This window comes from Urtica dioica, chromosome 8 (assembly GCF_054948205.1).
Source record: "Urtica dioica subsp. dioica isolate 48M chromosome 8, U.dioica_male_clone48M_v1_H2, whole genome shotgun sequence".
NCBI classification, from domain to species: Eukaryota; Viridiplantae; Streptophyta; class Magnoliopsida; order Rosales; family Urticaceae; genus Urtica; species Urtica dioica.
This window is the reverse complement of record NC_142763.1, coordinates 48,301,282-48,324,963: the sequence shown is the minus strand read 5'-3', so window position 1 is coordinate 48,324,963 and position 23,682 is coordinate 48,301,282. Positions and strand designations below refer to the sequence as shown.

General features: G+C 45.4%; 1 protein-coding gene across 1 annotated transcript; it reads right to left on the bottom strand.

The window, feature by feature from the left end:
* Positions 1–18,046: 18,046 nt before the first annotated feature.
* Positions 18,047–21,791, bottom strand: GA2OX6 (gibberellin 2-oxidase 6). The gene is made up of 3 exons (XM_089623607.1): positions 21,192–21,791; positions 19,141–19,501; positions 18,047–18,722 (listed from the first exon to the last, which is right to left on the bottom strand). The coding sequence occupies exons 1-3, from the start codon at positions 21,584–21,586 to the stop codon at positions 18,438–18,440; spliced, it is 1,041 nt and encodes a 346-aa protein (XP_089479733.1). The 5' UTR covers positions 21,587–21,791; the 3' UTR covers positions 18,047–18,437.
* Between the last annotated feature and the right edge of the window lie 1,891 nt (positions 21,792–23,682).

Sequence of the window (23,682 nt, the reverse complement as noted above, 5' to 3'; positions counted from 1 at the left end):
AATCACATAGTGAGTCCGAACTCTGACTTTCTCAAATGAGAATACTAAGGTGTGAAATGACATGTCTCATTTCAGGATTAAGGTAAGCACGATGCAATTCATACGTAGTGACTTCGAGACATAAGAGGTTAAATGGTTTGTTCTTATCTTGTCTCTAGAAGTGCACTGGTCAATTCAGTACCTTCGGAAGATACCTACAAGAACTATAGAGTCTCCAACTCTCAATGCATCATAACCAGACATCATAGATTCTTCTAACAATCATACTGAGGTCAATAGTCCTTTGACCCTTAGATTGCGAATATATCGTTTTAAGCAAACTACGAAGAGTTTGTTCATGCAAATCTACATTTGTCTCTTCGTAAGTTGTTTAGTTTGTTTTTGGACTAAAGACTAATGTTTTATCATAAAGCTTCAAACAAGGAAGATTGAATGAACGTTTCAACTTTTATTAATGAATAAGCAATCACAAGCAAGAGTCTTCATGAGACTATATTACATCAAATGTACACAAATAGACACTACTACTCGTCTTGTGGGCACCATTGACAACAGTTTTTTTATTGAGCATTGATCCCCATTAGCCCCCCGAGTTTCTTGCGTTTATGAGACGAAGGCCAAGAAACTCTCGCGTTGGAGGTATACAACAGCGTGTGTAGAATAATTCTTTATTGCAATAAAGGGGGTCGTTACAGGTAGTCATTGCACTTGGCCTTTTTTTTAAAAAGAAAATTATATTTTTGAAATAAAAGCGATCACGAAGTCGATCGAGCTCCGGCGTGAGTTTGAGGGTGGAAGCTACGACAATCATGGCTTGCTAGCAGATGCGACGAATTCCTTGAAGTCCCCACTTTGAACTAGGGAATCAATTCGTTTCCTAAGCTGGCAGCATTCTGTTGTCGCGTGCACGTGGTCATGGTGATATTCGCATTGTTTGCTCTTGTCTTGCGTTGCGGGGTCCTTCTTCATCGGGGCCGGGGATCCCAGCTTTTCTCTGTGTAAGCTCAGGATCCTGTCGGGTGTCGTGTTGAGTGGGACGAAGGATTGCTTCGGGGCCGGAGAAGGATGGTCATTAGGGACTAGACCGTTTCTACGCCTCTTCCTTCGCGAGCCGAGACCGGTGGCCGGTGCCATGAGTGTGGCGGCGCGCTTCTTGTTGGGTGCATGGTCAGCAACATTAGGTGGTTGATGTCCCAAGACGACTTCTCCCTCGATCCCGCGTTGGGCGTTGAGTTTTCCTCTCAAGTCGCTCCCGTGAGATTCTCTTCGGGAATTGAGGCGATCTCTCAAGTCTCCATTGGTCGTCCCTATCACTTTGGGCGAGGATACGCCGTTCGAGTTACGTCCTCGACAAACGTCGCGGCCATTGACGTCGTCATCTCCTCGGGGGTTTTGGACGCGGATGGTGAGCTTGGAGCGTCCCCTTCGGGACCTAGAGGTCGAGCGTCCCTGAGTATTACTCGACACTTGATGCCTTGACGTGGTCGCCCGAGGGTGTCCCCTCGAGGGCGCGTGCGCGTGTTCGTTAGAAAGTTGACGTCTCAGCGCGGTCGCCCGAGGGTGTCCCCTTGGAAGCGTGCGCGTGCGTCCCCTTTCGTGAACATCGTGGTGGAGATTAGTCTTGTTGGTTCTCGACTTCGCCACGTAATCGGGGTCTTTCTCGTCGTGGTAGACGTCGTCGACGTCGTAGGCGTCGAGGAGGTCGGCGATGAGCGTGCCGGTGACACCGGGATGGTCTAAGAGCTCGGCGAGCCTTCGGGCCGTGTCCTCTCGGACTGCGGCCGCGGAGTCATTCGTCGGGTCTCGGGGCTGGCTCTCATTATCATGAGGTTGCCCTTCGAGACGGTGCGCGGAGCTTTGGAGGCCGTGCCTCGAGCTCGTCGCTCAGTCGGCCGCGGGGGTGACGGGCAATTGACTCATCTCTCGAGAGTTTTGCCGTTGAAGGATGAAGAAGAGTGGTAGAGGGAATGCGTCGTCAAAGTCGAGAGAGCCCCTCCTTCTAGCGCCAAAATGTTGTCGTTGTTTTTCGGACAACGATTTAGGAGTCAAAGGCGGTTAGACCCAAGGCCAAACCAAGTGGTCTCGCCTTGACTCGAGCGTATCGGACTTGGTATCCCAAGTCGTCCCTTAGCTGTGAATGTCCCTTGAGTTCGTCCAAGCACCTGAAAAGGAAGAGAGAACACGTGAACTACAAAAGGGGAAACAGAGGGGGTGCCTCTGTTTACCTCTCCGACGCTCAACATTAGTGGGATTGAGGTGGAGCATAGATGTTTTAGAGGGTGAGAGGCCAAAGATGAGTGAAACGAGTGAGTTATGAATTCGACAGCGTTTCGGGGCTCAAAATTGGATTACCTGGACTAGGGGAGCGGCCCCTGTATTTATAGGCGGCCAAGAGGTGGTTTGAAGACCCCTTGGCCGAGTGAGCATGCTTGAGTCGGCCATTGACCCCCTCAATGGTTGGGTCGGCCAATGGCCGAGTGAACATGGTGGTGAGGTTCACTCGGCCATTGGCCGAGTGAAAAGCTTGGGCCGGCTGAGGTTCACTCGTCCATTGGCCGAGTGAACCGTTGGAAGGTTCACTCGGCCAATGGCCGAGTGAACTGCATGGTCGGCTGAAAGGTTCACTCGGCCATTGGCCGAGTGAACTGCTGGAAGGTTCACTAAGCCAATGGTCGAGTGAACAGCATGGCCGGCTGAGAGGTTCACTCGGCCATTGGCTGAGTAAACTGCTGGAAGGTTCACTCGGCCATTGGCCGAGTGAACAGCCTGGCCGGCTGAGGATTTCACTCGGCCATTGGCCGAGTGAAGGAGTTCGACCTTCGGCCGGCCATTGGCCGGCTGACCCTTGGGTCGACCATGGTCGGCTGAACCAGACCCTTGGGCCGGCCATTGGCCGGCTAAACCTTGGGCCGGCCATGGCCGGCCGAGCCTTGGGCTGGCCATGGCCGGCCGAGCCTTGGGCCGGCCAGTGGCCGAGGCAAGGTTTCGCCGTCCGAGGCCTCGCGCCGGTTGTGCGGGTCGAAGTGGCACATTTGTTCTCGTCGGTCCGAGACGGGCCGATAACACCTATTATGGCCCTGTTGTCGAAAGACATCCTGACTGGAGATAACTTCCCTAAGTGGAAGTCGAATCTCAACATTGTGCTTGTGAGTGAAAGCATTCGCTTTATCCTCACTGAAGACAGACCTCCTCTTCCTGTTCATGGTGCCTCCAAGAACTTGAGGGAGGACTATGACACGTGGACTACTGCCAATAACAAGGCGGTGGCCTACATGCTCGCAAGCATATCTGATGCGTTGTGAACTAAGATGGAAGGGAAGGAGACAGCTGTGGAGATCCTTGACTCGTTGCAACAAATGTTTGGGATGCAAAGCGAGCAAGCCCGCATTGAGCTCACCCGTAAGTGCATTAGCACTAGGATGACTGCGGGAACTCCGGTGAGGGATCATGTCATGAAGATGACTAACTACTTCACCGAAGCTGAACTACACGGGGCACAGATGGATGAGGTTACTCAGGTGGGAATAATCCTGAATTCCCTTTCGAGTGACTTCATACAGTTTACGTCCAACTACATCATGAACAAGTTGACGTATGGACTGTCTCAGTTGTTGAATGAACTACAGACTTTCGAGTCTATCACTCGACATGGGAAGAACAAAGGGTCAGCTCTATATGCTGACAAGAGTTCTTCGCCTAAAACCAAGAAGAAGTTGACTTCTGGTGCTGAGTCATCTAAGGCATGTCCGAATACTTCAAAGGGGAAAGGTCCCGCTAAGAAGGAAAGGAAGAACTTCAAGAGAAGTGGAAAAGGAAAAGAAAAGAAGCGAGAAAGCATTGGTAAATGTAACCACTGCAACACTGAAGGCCATTGGAAGAGGCATTGTCCTTTGTACTTGGTGTTGTCGCACGAAAATGAACAACAATTTAAAACCTCGGGCGGTTCGATCCAAGGCCGGACCAAGTTATCGCACCCGGGCCAAGAGTGGGAACTCGATAGTCTCGAGCTAGGGTTTTCTCCGATCAACCCGTCTCTCGGGAGAGGTAGGGGGTGAGGAGGAGGAGTGACTGTGCCTTGGTTGTCGGCTGCCTACGTACCCGTGTGTGGGATCAGGTCAGAACGTAGTTCAAGCGTGTAGAACGCTGTATGAGGCACGGAGCCTTGGTGGAGAAGCGTGCTCGACGAAGGAGACGGGGCGCGAGGAGTCCTCGGCGGCGTCTCAGGACTTCGGAGATCGTGAACGCGAGAGAGAATGTGTGTTTTCTCTCTTTTGGAGACGTGGAAGACTCTAAGTCAAGAGTTCCTTGTTGTGGCAGAGATTCCAGACGCGTAGGCGATTCCTAGTTGGAAATGCCGGACGCGTAGGCGATTTCTTGTCAGAAATGGTGGACGCGTCTAGGGTGCTAGACACGTAGGCGATTTTCAGTCGAAAACCGTTAGAGCACTCGTGGGCTCGAGATTAATCGTTCGATCAAGAGAGGCGGCACTCGGGAGTCCCCGGAAAGCGCTTCAGAATCTCTGAGAACGAGAAATCGTGGAGAATCTGCTTCAGGCCAAGGATGGCATCAAGAGAAGCAGAGAGAAGTCTCAAGTTCCTTGAGAATGAATGGGATGGCTTTCCCCTCAATGAGAGGGGGTATTTATAGGTGTTTGGGGGCCTTAGAAGGCTTCTTTTTCGTCCATGTGGGACTAGGAACGCATGTGGCATCAAGTGGAGGCGCATGGCGCGCGCGGCGCACAAAGTGCGGCGCACAACGCGCGGCGCAGGGGGCGCGGCGCGCGGGTTACCAGGCGCGGCGCGCGATGCGCGGCACTGGATGTGCGGTGCGGGATGCGCGGCGCGAGCGTGTCATCGCGCGGCGCGCGGTCTACCTGGCGCGGCGCGCGGCCTGTCTGGCGCGGCACGCGGGCTGCTGCGCTTGGTTGGCCGGCGCGGCTGCGCGCGCGGCGCATGGCCCGTCTCGTCGGGCTCTTGCGGGCCTTCGAATGCCATTCTTGCCACATGAAATATGAAGGTTTCCCCTTGGCGAGAGTGACTCGATTCGAGGAGCGACTCGAGGCTCGACTTGAGGAGTGAAGCTCGACTCGAGGAGACCGACTCGAGGCTCGATTCAAGGAACAACCCAAGGCTCGACTCGAGGAACGACTAGGGGCTCGACTCAAGGGGCATGAGGATTTGGCACGAGGACTTGTCAGTCGACTCGTGAGAGAAGGCTCGCCGCTCTTTAGGACCTCCGGCCTGACCATCGGCCCTTTGAATGGCGTGTCTTCTTGGCGTCTCGGGTTTTCCGAAAACGACCGACAACATTAGCCCCCCAAGTTCATTGCTCGGGAGGCCCCGGGCGGTGAACTTTTAGTTGTTTCCGCCGGGTGTTTTGAGGAAAATAGACTCCCCAGAGCTTCACTGTTGCGAAGCCTTTGTGATTATAAAGAATACTCTCACAATTGTAAGTACTGCTCTTTCTCGCTTTTCCGTCTTTCTCGACACGAGTGTGTGATCGACACGTGGAGGAGGATCCAAGCGGATAAGAGACGTAGCTCGACGTGGACAAGGCAAACGCGTTTGCGTCCGTCGCTCTAGCCCCGGAGCAAATGGGATATGTATGCGCAAGTGGGGCGTGCATTTGTGTAGAGGCGTATCGGCACGTTACGGCCAGTTGATCTTTGGGCGAGGTCATGCCCAAGTCTTTGTTTTGTTTGATGATATCATCAACCCGGAGTCCATGGGACTCGACGGTGACTAGCAGGGTGATGATTGCGTAATCGTGACCCCTTAGGGGAAGATCATGGCTTCCGTCTCGGCCAGCTTGGAAGGCGACTGCACTTTTGCATTTTGCAAAGGCGTGCTCATTCCGAGGTCTCGAAGACGGAGGTTGATGCTGTGGGCTGATGCTTCGAGAAGACGGAGTGGCACCTGGCGGAAGGCTCTGCCGCACCGGAGGGCTTCGACTGCTCGGGGATAAACGCTAAAAGTTTGACCACGCATCAAGCATAAGTCGGCCTCACGGGGCATCCGCCATTCCCGCCTTGGTGACACTTCTTCGTCTGCGTTCGGAAGATCGGCCTTTATTCCCCAGGCGCGAGCGCGGGTCTCTATTTTGGCTGACCTGTTCTTCAGGTCGCTTTGACTCGAGGAGACTGACTCAAGGCTCGATTCGAGGAGCGGAGCTCGACTCGAGGATACTGACTCAAGGCTCGACTCGAGGAGCGAAGCTCGACTTGAGGAGACTGAATCAAGTCTCAACTCAAGGAGCGAAGCTCAACTCAGGGAGCCGACTCAAGTCTCAACTCGAGGGGCTAGGCTCGACTCGGGGAGCCGACTCAAGTCTCAACTCGAGGGGCTAGACTCGACTCAAGGAGACTGGCTGGTCATTAAGGAATATGACTCCACTCGAGGAGCGATGCTCGACTCGAGGAGTATAACTCGATTCGAGGAGCAAGACTCAACTCGGGGAGAATGACTTGATGAGTGATGCTCGACTCGAGAGGGATGACTCGAGGAGAGTGACTCGACTCGAGGAGCATGGCTCGATTCGAGGAGGGTGTGACTCGACTTGAGGAGGATGTCTTGACTCGAGGAGCAGCGCTCGACTCAAGGAGAATGATTTGACTCAAGGAGCAAGACTCGACTCAAGGAGCGTGACTCAACTCGAGGAGCGAGGCTTGACTCGAGGAGAATGACTCGACTCAAGGAGCGAAGCTCGACTTCGAGGAGACTAACTCGACTCAAGGAGCGAAGCTCGACTCGAGGAGGATGACTAGACTCGTGGAGCGAAGCTCAACTCGAGGAGAGTGACTTGTCTCGAGGAGCAAAGCTCTACTCGAGGAGACTCGACTCGAGGCGCGATGTTCGACTCGAGGAGAATGATTCGATTTGCGGAGCAAGGCTCGACTCGAGGAGACTCACTCGACTCGAGAAGCGAAGCTCGACTCGAGGAGGATGACTCGACTCAAGGAGCGAAGCTCGACTTGAGGAGACTGACTCGACTCGAGGAGCGAAGCTCAATTCGAGGAAAATGACTCGACTCGAGAAGCGAAGCTCGATTCGAGGAGGATGACTTGACTTGAGGAGCGAAGCTCGACTCGAGGAGAATGACTTGACTCGAGGAGCTAACCTCAACTCGAGGAGACTGACTCGATTTGAGGAGCAAGGCTCGACTCGAGGAGAATGACTCAACTCGAGGAGCGAGGTCTCAGCTAGTTCAGGCCGAGCGAGGTTCTTGCTCAGAGGCGGGTGTGATTGTGCTTAGTCGGCGGTGGTGAAGATGACATGAGTTGCGCCTTGTATGGCTGTTCAGGTGCGTTCCGATTAGTCATCATACACAGCGCCTTGCGGTGACTCAGAGCGCGTCATTAGAGACGGCTGCGTGCGTTGTTTTAGGCATCGTAGGCACGTCGTGGGGGATGGCCTAGATGCGGCATGTAGGTTACTTAGGTGTGTCACGAGGGACGACTTGGTTGCGCCATGTGGGCGTCTTACGTGCGCCATGTAGGCGTCTTAGGTGCGTCATGTAGGCGTCTTACGTGCGCCATGTAGGCGTCTTATGTGCGCCATGTAGGCGTCTTATATTGCGCCATGTAGGCGTCTTACGGGCTGCGTCTTTACGCGTCTTACGTGCGCCATGTAGGCGTCTTAGGTTGCGCCATGTAGGCGTCTTACGGGTTGCGCCTTTACGCGTCTTACGTGCGCCATGTAGGCGTCTTAAGTGCGTCACGAGGGACGGCTTTAGCCTGCATCTCGGGGATGTCTCTTGGGCGCGCCGCGGAGGCGTCTTTAGCCTGCATCTCTGGGATGTCTCTTGGGCGCGCCGCGGGGGCGTCTTTAGCCTGCATCTCGGGGATGTCTCTTGGGCGCGCCGCGGGGGCTTCTTTAGCCTGCATCTCGGGGATGTCTCTTGGGCGCGCGGCGGGGGCGTCTTTAGCCTGCATCTCGGGGATGTCTCTTGGGCGCGCCACGGGGGCGTCTTTAGCCTGCATCTCGGGGATGTCTCTTGGGCGCGCTGCGGGGGCGTCTTTAGCCTGCATCTCGGGGATGTCTCTTGGGTGCGCCGCGGGGGCGTCTTTAGCCTGCATCTCGGGGATGTCTCTTGGGCGCGCCGCGGGGGCGTCTTCAGCCTGCATCTCGGGGATGTCTCTTGGGCGCGCCGCGGGGGCGTCTTTAGCCTGCATCTCTGGGATTTCTCTTGGGCGCGCCGCGGGGGCGTCTTTAGCCTGCATCTCGGGGATGTCTCTTGGGCGCGCCGCGGGGGCGTCTTTAGCCTTCATCTCGGGGATGTCTCTTGGGCGCGCCACGGGGGCGTCTTTAGCCTGCATCTCGGGGATGTCTCTTGGGCGCGCCGCGGGGGCGTCTTTAGCCTGCATCTCGGGGATGTCTTACGGCGCGCCACGGAGGCGTCTTACGTGCACGCCTGTTCCCGTTTTGTGTTCGGGTGTCTTGTTTTGATGGAGCGTGCTTTCGTTTTGTGGAGCGTACTTTCTTGAGGATTTTGAGCGTACTTTCCATTGCCTATGGCACTAGCCCCCCGAGTTTTGGGTTTACAAGTGTAATCTTTGATGATTAAAAATCTTTGATAAAGTGGATTTTGAAAGAAAAACATCGAACTTTATTAATATTGCAAAAAATTTGAAATCCTAAAACGTTGGCTCGTAGGCCTTATTGAATGTTTAGAAAGCAAAGAAATAAAATGGGGGGATCCCTGGCTAGTGGTAGTACTCTCTTCCAGTGTTCCGCATTCCACAGGCGATAGATCGGTGTCTCGTCAATGTATGACCTGGTAGACCGTGTGGGGTCCCTGATGAGGACGCCATTACCTTGCACTTGGGTGTCATGCTGGTGTCTTTATTTACTTCGCGGAGGACCTTGGTCGACTCGACGCTATCTCTAAGTTGAGAGATCGTGTTAACCGTCTTTTTAGCGGTCTTTCCATCGATTCCTTGGATGTAACATATTCTGGCTTGGGATTGGTCTCCAGCCATGATGCCGATTCCATTCTTGGTAGGGAACTTCACCAGTAGGTGGTATGTTGAAGTGATTGCCCTTAGCCGGTTCAACGTGGATCGCCCAACGATTACGTTGTAGGGGGACTCTTGGTCGACCACTAGGAATGGGACCATGTGAACGACTTCAATGCTTCCGGGAGTTCCGAAGGTGACCGGTAGATCGATGATGCCTTCGGTCATGACTCTCTCCCCAGTGAACCCGAATAGAGGCGTTTGGGTCGGAGTTGGGCGTAGCCCCCCGAGCTTCATGCGCTCTAGGGTGGACTTGAAGATTATGTCGGCAGCACTGCCGTTGTCGATGAGAACTCTTTTCACCAAGTTATTAGCTACTTGGGCTTTGAGCACAATTGCGTCATTGTGCGGATGCACAACTCGCTTGGCCTCTTTGTTGGTGAAATGCATCGTCTCGTGAGGCACGGACGGAGGTTCTTCATACGTGAGGTTGACGTGCATAGCAGCGTCTTCTTGAGCCACAGCCCTTAGGAATTTTTTCCGTTGTCGGGCCGAATCTCCATCTTGTGGACCTCCCAATATGGTGGTCACAACGTGGAGTTGTGGATTGGCATTGGCAGTAGCCGTGGTTCGGTCGGCAGAAGCGGCTGTTCCTCCTCCCCTGCCAGACTGTGGTCTGTTCGAGGTGGGGCCCGCAGCGCTAATCATGCGTAACACGAACTCTTTTAGCTCACCCCGTTGGATCAATGCCTCGATCTGCCTTTTAAGACTATAGCATTCAGAGGTCAAGTGACCGTATTCCTGATGGAACTCGCAATATTTAGATCTATCGCGAGTCGCGGGATCTTTGTTCGTTGGAGCCGGGGGAGTGAACTTGTCACGCGCTAAAGCTAGGATTTGCTCTGGCGTTGTGTTCAACGGTGTGAACGACGAGTAGCCCTTAAAGTCTTCCGCAAGTCGCGGCTTCTGGGGCATCGGAGGTCGTCTATTAAAAGTCTGACCTCCTCTGTTTCGCCTTTTACGGGAGTTTCCTTGCTCGTTGCTAGGCTCGTCTTTGTGGTGAGGGCTTTGATCATTGCCCTTGCGACCATCGAGGTAATCTTCGACTCCCATGAAGGTCTTGGCTCGAGTCATTAACTCGGCCATGGTAGAAGGGACACGGCCGACGATGGACTTAAGGAAGTCACTTGTGCGCAAGCCTTCAGTGATGGCGGTGATTGCGTCTTTGTCGTCAAAGCGGTCGACCTTATTCGATTCTTCAGTGAATCGGGCGAGGTATCGTCTAAGAGACTCGCCATCCTCTTGCCTGATTGACCACAGGTACATCTTGGTCTTCTTTTGGACCATAGACGTAGCGAACCGTGCTAGGAACATGTCCTTCAGGTCTTTGAACGAGCGGATGCTTCCCGGCCTTAAGTTCTTGAACCACTCGAAGCCGGGTCCGGCGAGGGTAAGACTAAAAGCTTGGCACATAGCGCCGGGAGTGACACCCTGCATCGTCATCCAGGTTTCATAGTGCTGGATGTGGTAAGCAGGATCTGCTTTTCCATTATATGGAGCGAGGTTCGGGAGTTTGAAATTTCCCGTACATACCTCGGCCAATATCTGAGCCGTGAAAGGCGAGGACTTCTCCTCAATGACCCCATAGGCACTTCCGCCTATTCCGTGTTCTCGGAGATCTCGTACTTCATTTCGAAGATTGTGGATCATTGTGATCACATCGAGACCGGTAGTCGGAGTAACTCCCTGTTCGGGAGGAGTCACCTGTCGTCTTTCATTTGACCCTTGACCCGTGCGGCGGTTCCCATTAGTTGGGGCTGCTACGGGGACGTTTGGCCGAGAGCTTAGTCGCTCTCTTAAGTCATCGCCACGCTCAATGCGTTGGGCGGTGAGGTGATCCCTAAGATCGGGGCTGGACATACGGAGGCGCAGGCTTCGTCTGCGACGGCGCGCTCTCCGCGTGCCCTGACTTTCCGTAACATTCTCCCTTTGACCTAGTCGGTCGAAGGCCGAGCGTCGGGAGTTTCCCTCTTGAGAAGCAGTCGGCGCGTCGCCCGTCCGGGGTAGGGGATTCGAAGGACCGGCTTCAAACACGGCGGGGTGTTCCCCGTCCTTCGTGAGAGAAGTCTCGATATCCTCTAAATCGCCAGTACCCTCGTAATCAGGGTCGCGGTCGCGGCTTTCCTCGTTGAGGTTCTCAGGATCCCCGTTGGGGATTATCGTGTCACGCGTAGGTTGCTTCGCAGCCAGTTGGCTGTGGTACCTTGCGTTCCTCGCCTTTAGTCGGCGGATACTCTCCTCAACCTCCATGATGCGGTTGTCCCTGCTATCAGGAGATGGAGATGGTGAGCGGGTCGAGCTCTCTTCATGGAGCGACTCTTCGTCACCATGCGCTCGGGAGCGCAAGAAGTATTTCTTGGTCCCAGTGACGTTTTCGGGTTGTTTACGCCCTCAGAACGTACGGGTGGTTGGCTACTCATCTTTTCTCAAGTTCGAGAAAGTTGAGTTTGTAGAAGAAAAGAAGAAGATGAACAGAAGGGATTTCGGGCTGAATAGGTCGGGAGGTCCCCTCCTTCTAGCGCCAAAATGTTGTCGCACGAAAATGAACAACTATTTAAAACCTCGGGCGGTTCGATCCAAGGCCGGACCAAGTGATCGCACCCGGGCCAAGAGTGGGAACTCGATAGTCTCGAGCTAGGGTTTTCTCCGATCAACCCGCCTCTCGGGAGAGGTAGGGGGTAAGGAGGAGGAGTGACCGTGCCTTGGTTGTCGGCTGCCTACGTACCCGTGTGTGGGATCAGGTCAGAACGTAGTTCAAGCGTGTAGAACGCTGTATGAGGCGCGGAGCCTTGGTGGAGAAGCGTGCTCGACGAAGGAGACGGGGCGCGAGGAGTCCTCGGCGGCGTCTCAGGACTTCGGAGATCGTGAACGCGAGAGAGAATGTGTGTTTTCTCTCTTTTGGAGACGTGGAAGACTCTAAGTCAAGAGTTCCTTATTGTGGCAGAGATTCCAGACGCGTAGGCGATTCCTAGTTGGAAATGCCGGACGCGTAGGCGATTTCTTGTCAGAAATGGTGGACGCGTCTAGGGTGCTAGACGCGTAGGCGATTTTCAGTCGAAAACCGTTAGAGCACTCGTGGGCTCGAGATTAATCGTTCGATCAAGAGAGGCGGCACTCGGGAGTCCCAGGAAAGCGCTTCAGAATCTCTGAGAACGAGAAATCGTGGAGAATCTGCTTCAGGCCAAGGATGGCATCCAGAGAAGCAGAGAGAAGTCTCAAGTTCCTTGAGAATGAATGGGATGGCTTTCCCCTCAATGAGAGGGGGTATTTATAGGTGTTTGGGGGCCTTAGAAGGCTTCTTTTTCGTCCATGTGGGACTAGGAACGCATGTGGCATCAAGTGGAGGCGCACGGCGCGCGCGGCGCACAACGCGCGGCGCGCGGGTCACCAGGCGCGGCGCGCGATGCGCGGCACTGGATGTGCGGCGCGGGATGCGCGGCGCGAGCGTGTCATCGCGCGGCGCGCGGTCTGCCTGGCGCGGCGCGCGGCCTGTCTGGCGCGGCGCGCGGACTGCTGCGCTTGGTTGGCCGGCGCGGCTGCGCACGCGGCGCATGGCCCGTCTCGTCGGGCTCTTGCGGGCCTTCGAATACCATTCTTGCCACATGAAATATGAAGGTTTCCCCTTGGCGAGAGTGACTCGATTCGAGGAGCGACTCGAGGCTCGACTTGAGGAGTGAAGCTCGACTCGAGGAGACCGACTCGAGGCTCGATTCAAGGAACAACCCAAGGCTCGACTCGAGGAACGACTAGGGGCTCGATTCGAGGGGCATGAGGATTTGGCACGAGGACTTGTCAGTCGACTCGTGAGAGAAGGCTCGCCGCTCTTTAGGACCTCCGGCCTGACCATCGGCCCTTTGAATGGTGTGTCTTCTTGGCGTCTCGGGTTTTCCGAAAACGACCGACAACACTTGGCTGAGCTTGAGAAAAACAAGAAGAATGCTAGTATGGTACCTTAAAATTCATGATTAAAGATATCCTAAAAATGTTTTGAGGATAATTATTCATGAGCATACTTCTTGTTGCAGAGCTGATCTGATGGAGCACACATCTGTAGACGAGCTTGCTGAACAATGAAGCCCGAATTGTAGAGAAGTTCATGCTCCGTTTGAAGATCTAATTTCCCGCTAGTTTTATTACTTTCATTTTTGGATTTATTTTTTAACATAGGATGTGTCATTTAATAATCCAAGGTTTTCTGGACTGTAGCCTTTATGGTTATTCCAGAAAGGATGAATCTTTCTTTTTTTATGTTTTATTACATTATTTATGAACACATCGTTGTGTCTTTAAATATTTTCTTCTATAATTGAATGCCTTGATTGCTTTTATAATATTTGAATATGCATGAATGCTTATGTCCTTATGAAAAAGATATAGAATATGAAGGTCACGTTTTTCCATTCATATGCTATATAGAAGCACAATAAATAAATATAAATATTTTCTAAGTTATTATCTCTGTTAGAATTTAATTAGCTTTTATTGCTTCATTAAATTCTTATGTTGAATATGTTTTATTGTTTAAGAACTATTTAGAGCTTTGAAAGCGTCTAAATAATTATTACCATTATTCGACAATGACTTGTGCGAATAATAAGTAATAAAGGAGACAGAACTAAGAGTTAGTGTTGATGATGATTTAAATTAGTGGGAGCTTCTTTAATTGGAACCTAGTCACTAATATTCGTATTGATTGAGTGTGAGCATCCTTGAATGGAACCTAGCCACTCTAGATTTATTGATTGAGTGGGAGCATCCTTAATTGGAACCTAGCCACTGTAAAATTCAATAATCGAGTAGGAGCATCCTTAGCTGGAACCTAGCTACTCTTATTCATTGACATAGTGGGAGCATCCATAAATGGAACCTAGTCACTAAATAACAAATATTATTGAGTGGGAGCATCCTTAATTGGATTCTAGTCACTATTGTTCAATAAAAGAGTGAGAGCTTTCTTTAATGAAATCTAGCCACTTGTTGTTCAATAAATAGCAACATCCTTCATAGGATTAAATCCATCATTGAAGCTGGCATCCTTAACCGGAATGTATATGCTATTATTCAATAATTAAAGTGGAAGAGTAATCAATGATTACCTTGTCACATAAATCAATGAATTGAAAGGAAAGATAATTTTGAATTATCTTGTCGTTAAAATCAATAACCCAGTGGGAGCATCCTAGAATGGATCCTTGTCACTCTCATCAACAATAAACTTTCCTTAAATGGAAAGACATGATCTTGAGATATCACTCTCGATCATACTAAGTTGTCTGAAAGTTATTAGCCCATATTTAATAGATCTACTTGTTAAGCTATTATCTTAAAGGAATAGAGAGATCTATAAAAGGATTAATGAAATGGTTTAAGCTTTAATAAGCTATAAGGTAAGGGATTGAGCCCTTAAGGAGAGACATTATCATCAATGATACTCTTCTTTCTGATACAACGAACCACTTCATTTGGGATCTTCAAAATTGAAGATGAACTGTCCTTTGAGGATGAAGTTCCAATAACATAAAGACATGGATCGAAGTATTTATACTACTAAACCTTTTGAAATATGGGTGTTTGTTATAATCAATATTTTGAGAATGATCGATAAGTGTAGCCCCTAAACAACTGTCATGAATAAAGTCATTACTATTATAGTTCTAGACCTCATTATGACACAAGTAAATTGACTGAGCTAACTGTTTCTAAAATTAAATTTAGAAACGACATGCTCGTTCCATAATGTCTCAAACATACTTATTGACATAAGGTATGAGCTCAATGTTGAGGCTATTGACATTGTCTTAAAAAGGACTAATAATTAGACCTTAGACAATGTCGTATTTCCGAGAATAACTACATGTGTTGTAAACACTGTAGTTTCTGGAAATAGTGAGATACTTAGTTATTTAAATATAGTAGATCCTTAAAGTCCTGTGTATATATTGAATATGAACACGACAAACAAGGATGAACTATAAATAACCAAGTAATGGAAATAGGTCAATAAAGTTCTTATTTAAACACGTTCAATAAATCACACTATAGTAAGTGGTGATGAGATCAAACCATGCAATGGTGCAACCTGTTTTGGCACCAAAGGGATGTACACCTTGATAGGGAGACTTGTTATCTTTAGATATACAGTCTGGTGTATAATCTAAAGGTATGCGAAGTGTTAATTTGTTCTAAAGTAAATTTATTTCCTATGAACAATTTGACTTGACCTTAAATGGTAAGTCAAAGATCACTTGCAAAAATGCATGAACTAGAATAATATGAAAATGGGACATATGTCAGATCGACAAAAATGATAGAGTATAGATAAAAGTGGGAATCCATATGATGGGAATCTCAATCCTGGGTCAAAGTCTAAACCGTCTATAATGATGGAAAAGAATTAAATTGGCTGAAGGAAACTTATCTTCTCTAGTCAAAGTGGGAGATTGTTGGGAATATTGCCCACTTGAAGATAATGAATAAATTATTACTAAATTCGATAATAAGATTACTCTATTAGCATTATATGATTAGTGGGTTGATTTCTAAACAATTAGAATCAATAACAACTATCTTCCATAGCCTCCGTATTAAACTGAGTCACGTGCTGGGCACCTGAGTTCGGTGGTGAGCTAAAACATGGTCGATGACTGATATACGCTTGGAAAACTATATCTAAAGTCATATATGTGGAACACATAGGTGAAGGCTGATCACTATGTGGGAGCATTCTACACTTGTGGTAAGTGTACGACTCGGACAAGTCTTGGTTGTAGATGTGTCGTTTAAGGACCGTTACGACACACTAACCGAGGCCACTATGATGGTCACAGTGAGACTTGATCTAAATCCTGAAGTGATCATGGACACTGAGTTATGTTACTGAGCTCTTTGACTCATTCGCTAAAAGGCTATTCATGCTAATCACAGCTTATGTCTTGGGAGTCTCTCAGAGCATGATTCGAGTGGGAAGTGATTTACAGATACAGAATCCAGCCTTCCTGAAAGAAGGTTAATGTTCACTCACCTAAGGGTTGATTCCAAATTCGATAGATTGCTAGCACTTTCGAAGTAAGTAACGTTCGAAAGAATATTTCGCTGGGGAAGCAACAATGCTTAGGGCTGATATGTATCAAGAGAAGTATAACGGAAAAATTGACTTCTCTCGATACGGGTTGAACCTGGAGGATCTTGATCACGAACGGACTATATCAGTGGACACTCGTCACGATGAGTAAATATAATTCTAGTATAAAGGAGAGTTCAGTCTTGGTTTACAAGGTGGAGTATTTGACCAAGATTAGACGAATCGATGGAAAAAGAGAAATGACTATTTCGTCTTTTTCATCGTGTTTGTTAAGCTTCTATTACTAGGTCCATAGTCCCCGATTCGGCTCTGATAAAGGCGGATAAGAACTTTCGTATAATAATGTTTATCATTATTAATCTCACTTGCTGTAATTGTGATTGACCGCATTAATTCTGGAAAACGGGTATTCGCAGAATTAAATAAATATTTATGGTAGAATTGTTTATTTATTGTTTGATCAAGTAAATAAACAATTATTAATTATTTGTTTATTGTTGGACCAAGTAAACAAATAATTAATTGGGTTTTAAGCAATTGGGCCTTGCACACATGAAAAATTCGAATTAGGGTTTTGGCACTAGGAATTTGCGCAAATCCCATTGGCCGTGTGCCATCAAGTTCGAAATTTTCATAATTGGTATTTACCAATATTTTCTCTTTAGTTGTTTAAATAAAGGAGAGAGAATAATATAAGATATTGTCCTATATTTTCTCCTTATTTAAAGAAAAGTATTTAGGAGAATATATGAGAATATATTTAAAGGGAAATAATATATTCTCCTTTATTCTCTCTCTAAATAAAATATCCTCTATTTAAATAGAGAATAATATCCCATTGATATTGATCTGATGGATGAGAGAAAAAGTAGGATTCACTTGTTGAGATCCAATGGCCTAGATTTAATCCACTAGTGTGAACACAATAAAAGGAAATAAAATATTCTGGAAGATTCCATGAATATCTCCTTTTACTACTATAAATAGGGGTTCATGAGAAGACAAAAATAAGCAATTTTTGAGAAAAATTTCATGCTCTCTAGCCTACCTTGGCCGTGCACTTCTGCCTTTCCCTCCCCTTGGAAATTCGTTTCCATTCTTAGTAAAATAAGAGCGAGATCTCGAAACACCTAGTTTCGTGATCTAGTGAGATAAAGACTGTGTCCACTCATCTTTCTTATTCGTCTCGGAGATTACGTTTCGAAAGACTAAGGTGTCATCCTAGAGTCCTTCATCAAGACGACGCAAGGAGTACGCGATTGGTTTAGGAGCGTTCTGTAGCTGAACCGAAAATCAATGTAAGTATTTGTTTTTCGTAGACGCTCGGGGTCCTCGGAATCTCCTACTTCCCGTCGTCATCATTCCTCCAAGCTCTGCGACCACTATGATGCCTTTGGGCTATGGCGCGTCATTATTTTGGGGCGGATAAAGGCCTCCTGGTGGTGGGTCGGGCAGGGCACTGACATCTCCCTTCTCACCGACAAATGGCTCTCGCGTGACGGTGACTTTCTGGTTCGCAACTGCTCTGCTATCCCTCCCGGAACCACCGCTACCGACCTCACCTTACCGGGAGGTACTTGGAACATGAATCTGATCCTCTCTTATTTCGACACGGATGATGTCACATCCATTCTTCGGATTTTGAATCTCTCCTCGGCGTCTCGAGACAAGATTTGCTAGCACTTTACCCACTATGGTGAATACTCGGTGGTACTTAATCGCTTCGGAGACACTAGAGCATGGTAGTCCTCAGTTTGGAAGTTGCACTTCCCGCTACATGTCTGGTTCTTCGTGTGGAAACTCGGTCGAGGATGGCTTCCCACCGCTGCTGTCTTGTCCCTTCGAGGCATGGTCATCGACCCTCGGCGCCTTCACTGTCGTTCAGACATGGAATCCATTTTCCACGCCATATAGAAATGCAAGGACAGTAAAATCATTAGGAAGAAAGTGGGTTGATGACCCCTAATTAAAGAGGTTTTTTTAGGAGATATGATTGATTTTCTCTTTCGAATAAAAATCTCCCTCGCCAAACGGAACTTCAAGATCTTTTCCATGCTCGCGTGGAGCTCGTGGAACCGACCTGTGGGAGTGCATTTTGGCAAATTTGCCTATTAATGATTAAATCCTCGCGACTTTCATAAAAAAAAATAAAAAAGATAACGTCCTATACAACACTTGTTGGTCGCACAAACCAATAAAAAAAGAAAATCAAGCTAGCTATCTAGAGAAAAGACCAAAAATAAGCAAAATCAAGGAGTCACCTTGAAGTTTTGAATACATAAAAGCTATATACAAAATAAAGACTTGAATACTATATACATGTTCCCCTTCTCATCTCAAGTACTATATTGTTTGTTGATTGAGTACCAAATCTAGGTTATCATGGTGATGGATCTTGAAGAGATCAAGACGAGAGTCGCCTAAGCACAGACGATAAGCGGCTTTCTTGAAGTGGGCCCAAGTGAATGATGTGTATAGCGCGGGTTTTTGGGCAGAAACAAAATTGGGTAACGGCTCTATCCACGAATTCAACGACGGAGCCCCAAAAAATATTGTTGACATTCTTACGCTAGTCGTGTTTGTCATAGCTCTGTGTCTCACGCTTCTCAAACACCCATTCGTCAATACCTACACAAATTATATTATTTGTCATTAATCACAACACAAGACTCTGGTACTGCCACATTGCTTTAAAGCCAATAATAATAACATACTTTAAACCGATTACAATTAATTTGAACCAGAATTTTCAGTCAAAATTAATCTACCGAGTTAAATTCTGATGAAGAGATGAAAACCAATTTTGACAAGTTATTTTTCTTAGAGCAATGCTATTTGTCCCTATTCACGATTAGTGACGATCCACTCACGTGTTGACACGTGGCAGTTCGTTGCCACGTGTCAACACGTGAGTGGATCGTCACTAATCGTGAATCGGGACAAAAATCAATTCCGTTTTTCTTATGCCTCGTTTATTAGGAATACATTTTGACTATTTTGTTGATTTTAGAAAGATAATTGTGTAAATAAATTATCTACTATATACCTCTAAGACGTCACCAACGAAGACATAAAAGTTATCAGGGTCCGCTGGGACTGGGACCCACAGACCATGATCATGCAAGAAGATCTGGAGGCCCGCCACATCATTGGATCTAAGGATGGTCAAGATCTGAGGGTCGGAGTGCTCTCCAAATCCGATGGTCTCGGAGGAGTGTTGATCTGGGTCCCATTGAGACTGGGTGACAGGAGGATAGTGATTGAGTCTGAGAAGTGAGTCGTTGTTGACGTCTCTGATTAGTCTGCTAAAGCTGAACTTGTCGGACACCCCTAGACCCTCCCCCACCAGATCAAGAATGTCACATGCCAAATTTCTTACACTCTGTGTATAATCATTCACTACACGGCTACACAATTCCAAAACAAAAACCAAAATTAATACCATTTTTAAGTAACAATTCATTCTGTAACTATGCTTATTTTATGCCTTAAATATCGTAACACTAACTAACATTGGCTTTTATTTTCGTGATTTCTATACAATTATTTTAGCTATTATTTACTATTATCTTCTTCCCGCGAAAAGTGGGGTCTAATGTGAATTCCACGCATATATAGATTGATATACATATATATATATTAGCTAACTATTTTCTTGAATGCATTTATGGGTATTTGACTATGTCAATTCACGAGAGATGAGATAGAATATCATGTCCATATTTGATTTGATCACATCACATATGCTTAACACACTCATCATATTATAGTTATACCTAGTCTAGTTAGTAATTTCATGTCACATCCAAAATAGAGATTGTGGGTTCAAACCCTCACTAACAATAAAAATTAAAAAAAACAAAAAAAAAACTCATCATATTATTAACGACTATCATTGACATTTTTTTTTCTTCATTTTTCTTTTTCAAATGATATAAATACCACGCTTTCACTAATTCAAAAATAAGGGGGAAAACCTTTTACAAGTTGAAATAGTGAAATTGGTGCTATAAAAACTATGTTTACCACGTAAACCTAAAAGATGTGGCCTCAAATTATTTGAAGACGAAAGCGTGACATGCATGTCACATAAAAATAAATAAAATAGTTTACAATTTTAAATATATAGTTTGAAAAAGAAAAAGAAGGCCATGCAAGTAAAAGCTCTTGCTTGAGTAGTTACAATCTGGGACTAATCAAGCTCAAATCATGAGGTTGCACGTGTTACTATTGCAACCCCAAATTAGGGACTTATCTGCTAACACATTTCTCTTTCATATATATGATATATATTCTTATTTTAAAATTATAAGGATATAGAACTTTAAGGGTGAAGTGGCTCCAGTTAAATAGTACAAGGATATCTTTTAAATAAGGAAAGTATCTTTTCAATTAAGAAAGGAAAATGTACAATATTTAATATATATATATATATATATATATATATATATTATGTATATGTGTGTGTGTGTGTGTGAAGGTTTGCATGAAGGTTAATATTGCTTACATTTAGTCCATGACCAGAGCATTGAAAGAGTGCCGTGCAACTAATTCAAATGTTCTTCACTTTCTTTATTATTATTACATCACGTACAGTATAAATCTATCTACACCATTGCCTACAACTGCCCCAGATATAATATATATATATATATATATATATATATATATATATATATATATATATTCATGAAGAATGCCAGAAATAGAATAATAATGAACCAAAGACCCTATCTGTTAATGGTAGATGGGTATACATATATATTAATGTTTATATTTCTTAACATAAATATAATAAATATACATGTCTCTATTCTTTACTTTTGATATTAAGGAAATGTGTCTTTTTTAATACACAAAATTCTTTTGAAACACAATGTTTCTCTTGACCAAATTCTGTTATTCTAGAGAACAAAACTAACCGGCAATAATATAATTTATTTTTTATTCAAAGTGTTACTATAATAAACATTGAAATATAAATCGAGAAAAAAGAAAGGGAAAAAAAAACACGTAGGGTATAAAAGTACGGCGAAAACAACGTTCCCTGACAAACCCTAAAACAAATATGGAAGCGAGATGGAAAGAAATATATACCCGAATTTGGCTGGCTCGTCGGAGATGGAATTATAGGAGTTAGAAAGAGAGAGAGGATCAGCGTGAAGAAGGAGATATTCGAGATCTCCCATATCACCGTTTGGGCCGATGTTCTTGGAGCCGTACCCGAATGGGCTTGTGGGCCCGGGTAGAGCCCGTTGCTTCTCCGCCGTCGCCTTGGCAAAGAAGGCCTTGCCTTCACCTTCAAGTCCGGCAATGGACTCCTTTGACACTCCGTGGTTGACCACTTTGAAGAACCCGTATTCTTCGCAGGCTTTGACCACCGACCCCGGGACAGTTGACCTTCCCTCCGCCGGAGAAAGATCCACCGTCGGAATCCCCACCGCCTTTGTTTTCTTGGTCCGCAAAGGCATCATTGTTGATGGAACTCCCATTGCTGCTTCTTGAATCTTGATATGTACGTATATAGGATGTTATATGATAGGACTAAATAGTGTTAGCAAAGAGGGAATTGAGTTCGTGAGTTTGAAGTTGAGAGCTATAGCCTATAGGTAGTGGGATGGGGTTATATATAGTGGATAGTTTGAGAGAGAGAGAGGTGAAGTGAAGGAAAAATAGAATACTATTTGATTGAATAATTATTTTGAGTTGAGATGACAATTGTTAATGGGATCCTTATTAATTTAGATGCTACAAGGTATATACTACAGGGGAAAAGAGAGAGAGAGAGAGAGAGAGAGAGAGAGGTGGGGGACCGAAATCAAGAGTATTAGAAGTTTAGAATTTAGACGTGGACCTTTAAGTCACTTCATTTTTATCCTGTGTTATTATTAATTTTATAAAATAGATATCTGGCCGTTTCCGCTATCCTGATCGTCACTCACTTCCATTACCCTTAATATTTGATATATATATATATATATATATATATATATATATATATATATATATATTTAATAGGAGCACTATCGACCAGGATTATATGATATATTAGCAGTGCAAAGCGCAAGTGGCACTATCGGCCAAGATTACATAGTAGGTGACACTATTGGTCAAGATTACATAATTATTAGAATAAATCTTAGGGGATATGCATTTCTGCATCCCATGAGGATTTGAACCCATGACCTTTCCGTGTCGAGGAGGTGTGTGTGAAGAACCCATGATATATATTATTATTACCTAATCTAGTTTTTTTTTTTTTTTACAGTACTCATTAAATATTAGATATATTTCTATTAAAATTAAAATGTAATATTTATCTTCATTCAGTAGCACATCGCAACAAAAAAATAATATAAATATAAAGTTTCATATATACACACATATATATGGCTGAAATGAGAGGCCAGGCTGGGTAGCGGCTGTTTGTCCCCTTATAAAAAACAATGGTCTTTCGTTTGTGGGCCATATACCTCACTTTGGAGTTTGGAGAATTAGCATTCCATTTTTCTTTTTCTTTCATTCCCTTACGAATTCATTTCCATCTTTTATATATATATATATATATATATATATATATATATTATATATATATATAGTTTCAACACGTGAATCAACAAAATTATTATTGTTTTTAAACAGAAAATAAGGAATAAAAATAAAAAAAATAGAATAAGAAAAATAATTAAATTTAGCAAAATCGTTGTCATTAATTTTTATATTTATATTAATAATATATATTGTTACGTTAAATTGTAAAAGTGTATTATATATTAAACCATAACATATAAAATTTACGTGTAATATTAATACCACATAGTTTTTCCAAATATATATATATATATATATATATAAAATAACATATACTCAAAATAATGTATGTTATTGATATAGTATAATATAGTATTAGTAATTATGATTATAATATACATAAAAAAAATTATACAAAATATATTGATGAGAGAGGGAGAAAAAAAAATATACATAAAAAAATTATACAAAATATATTGATGAGAGAGAAAAAAAATTTTAAGACCGGCACGTGTCGCCGTCTGGCAACGCCACGTGGCGGTCTCAGGTTGAAAGTGGGAGATGAGGTGCTCTTTATTATATATATATATATATATATATATATATATATATATATTTATATTATAGCATTGTCAATACTCATGGTGGGCTAAAGGTACGTAGTTAGCGGAAGAAAAATTTTCATTTGTTTTTTTGTGCCTCAAAAAAATACTATTTTCGTAACTAACGGCATGAGAAAAAAGCTCTTTCAATAAAACGTTTTGGAAGTGGAGGAAGGCGCTGTCGAAAGGCATTCATTCCGTTAATTTTCATCAGTCATTTGTATTTGTATTTTTTAATTGAGAAAGTTCTTCAAAGTTGATAATTAGACATCTAACGATTGGTATTATTTGTCTCTTATTTATTATTATTTTTAACTAAAAATCCAAAATTACAATTTTCATTAAACCAAAAATTTCCTAATGGAAATATCATTTCCTTTAATCTTCGGAAGGTAAAATATTGATTAACGAAATTGTCACTTCCTGTAGAAACTAGAGCGCAATAACATGGGAAT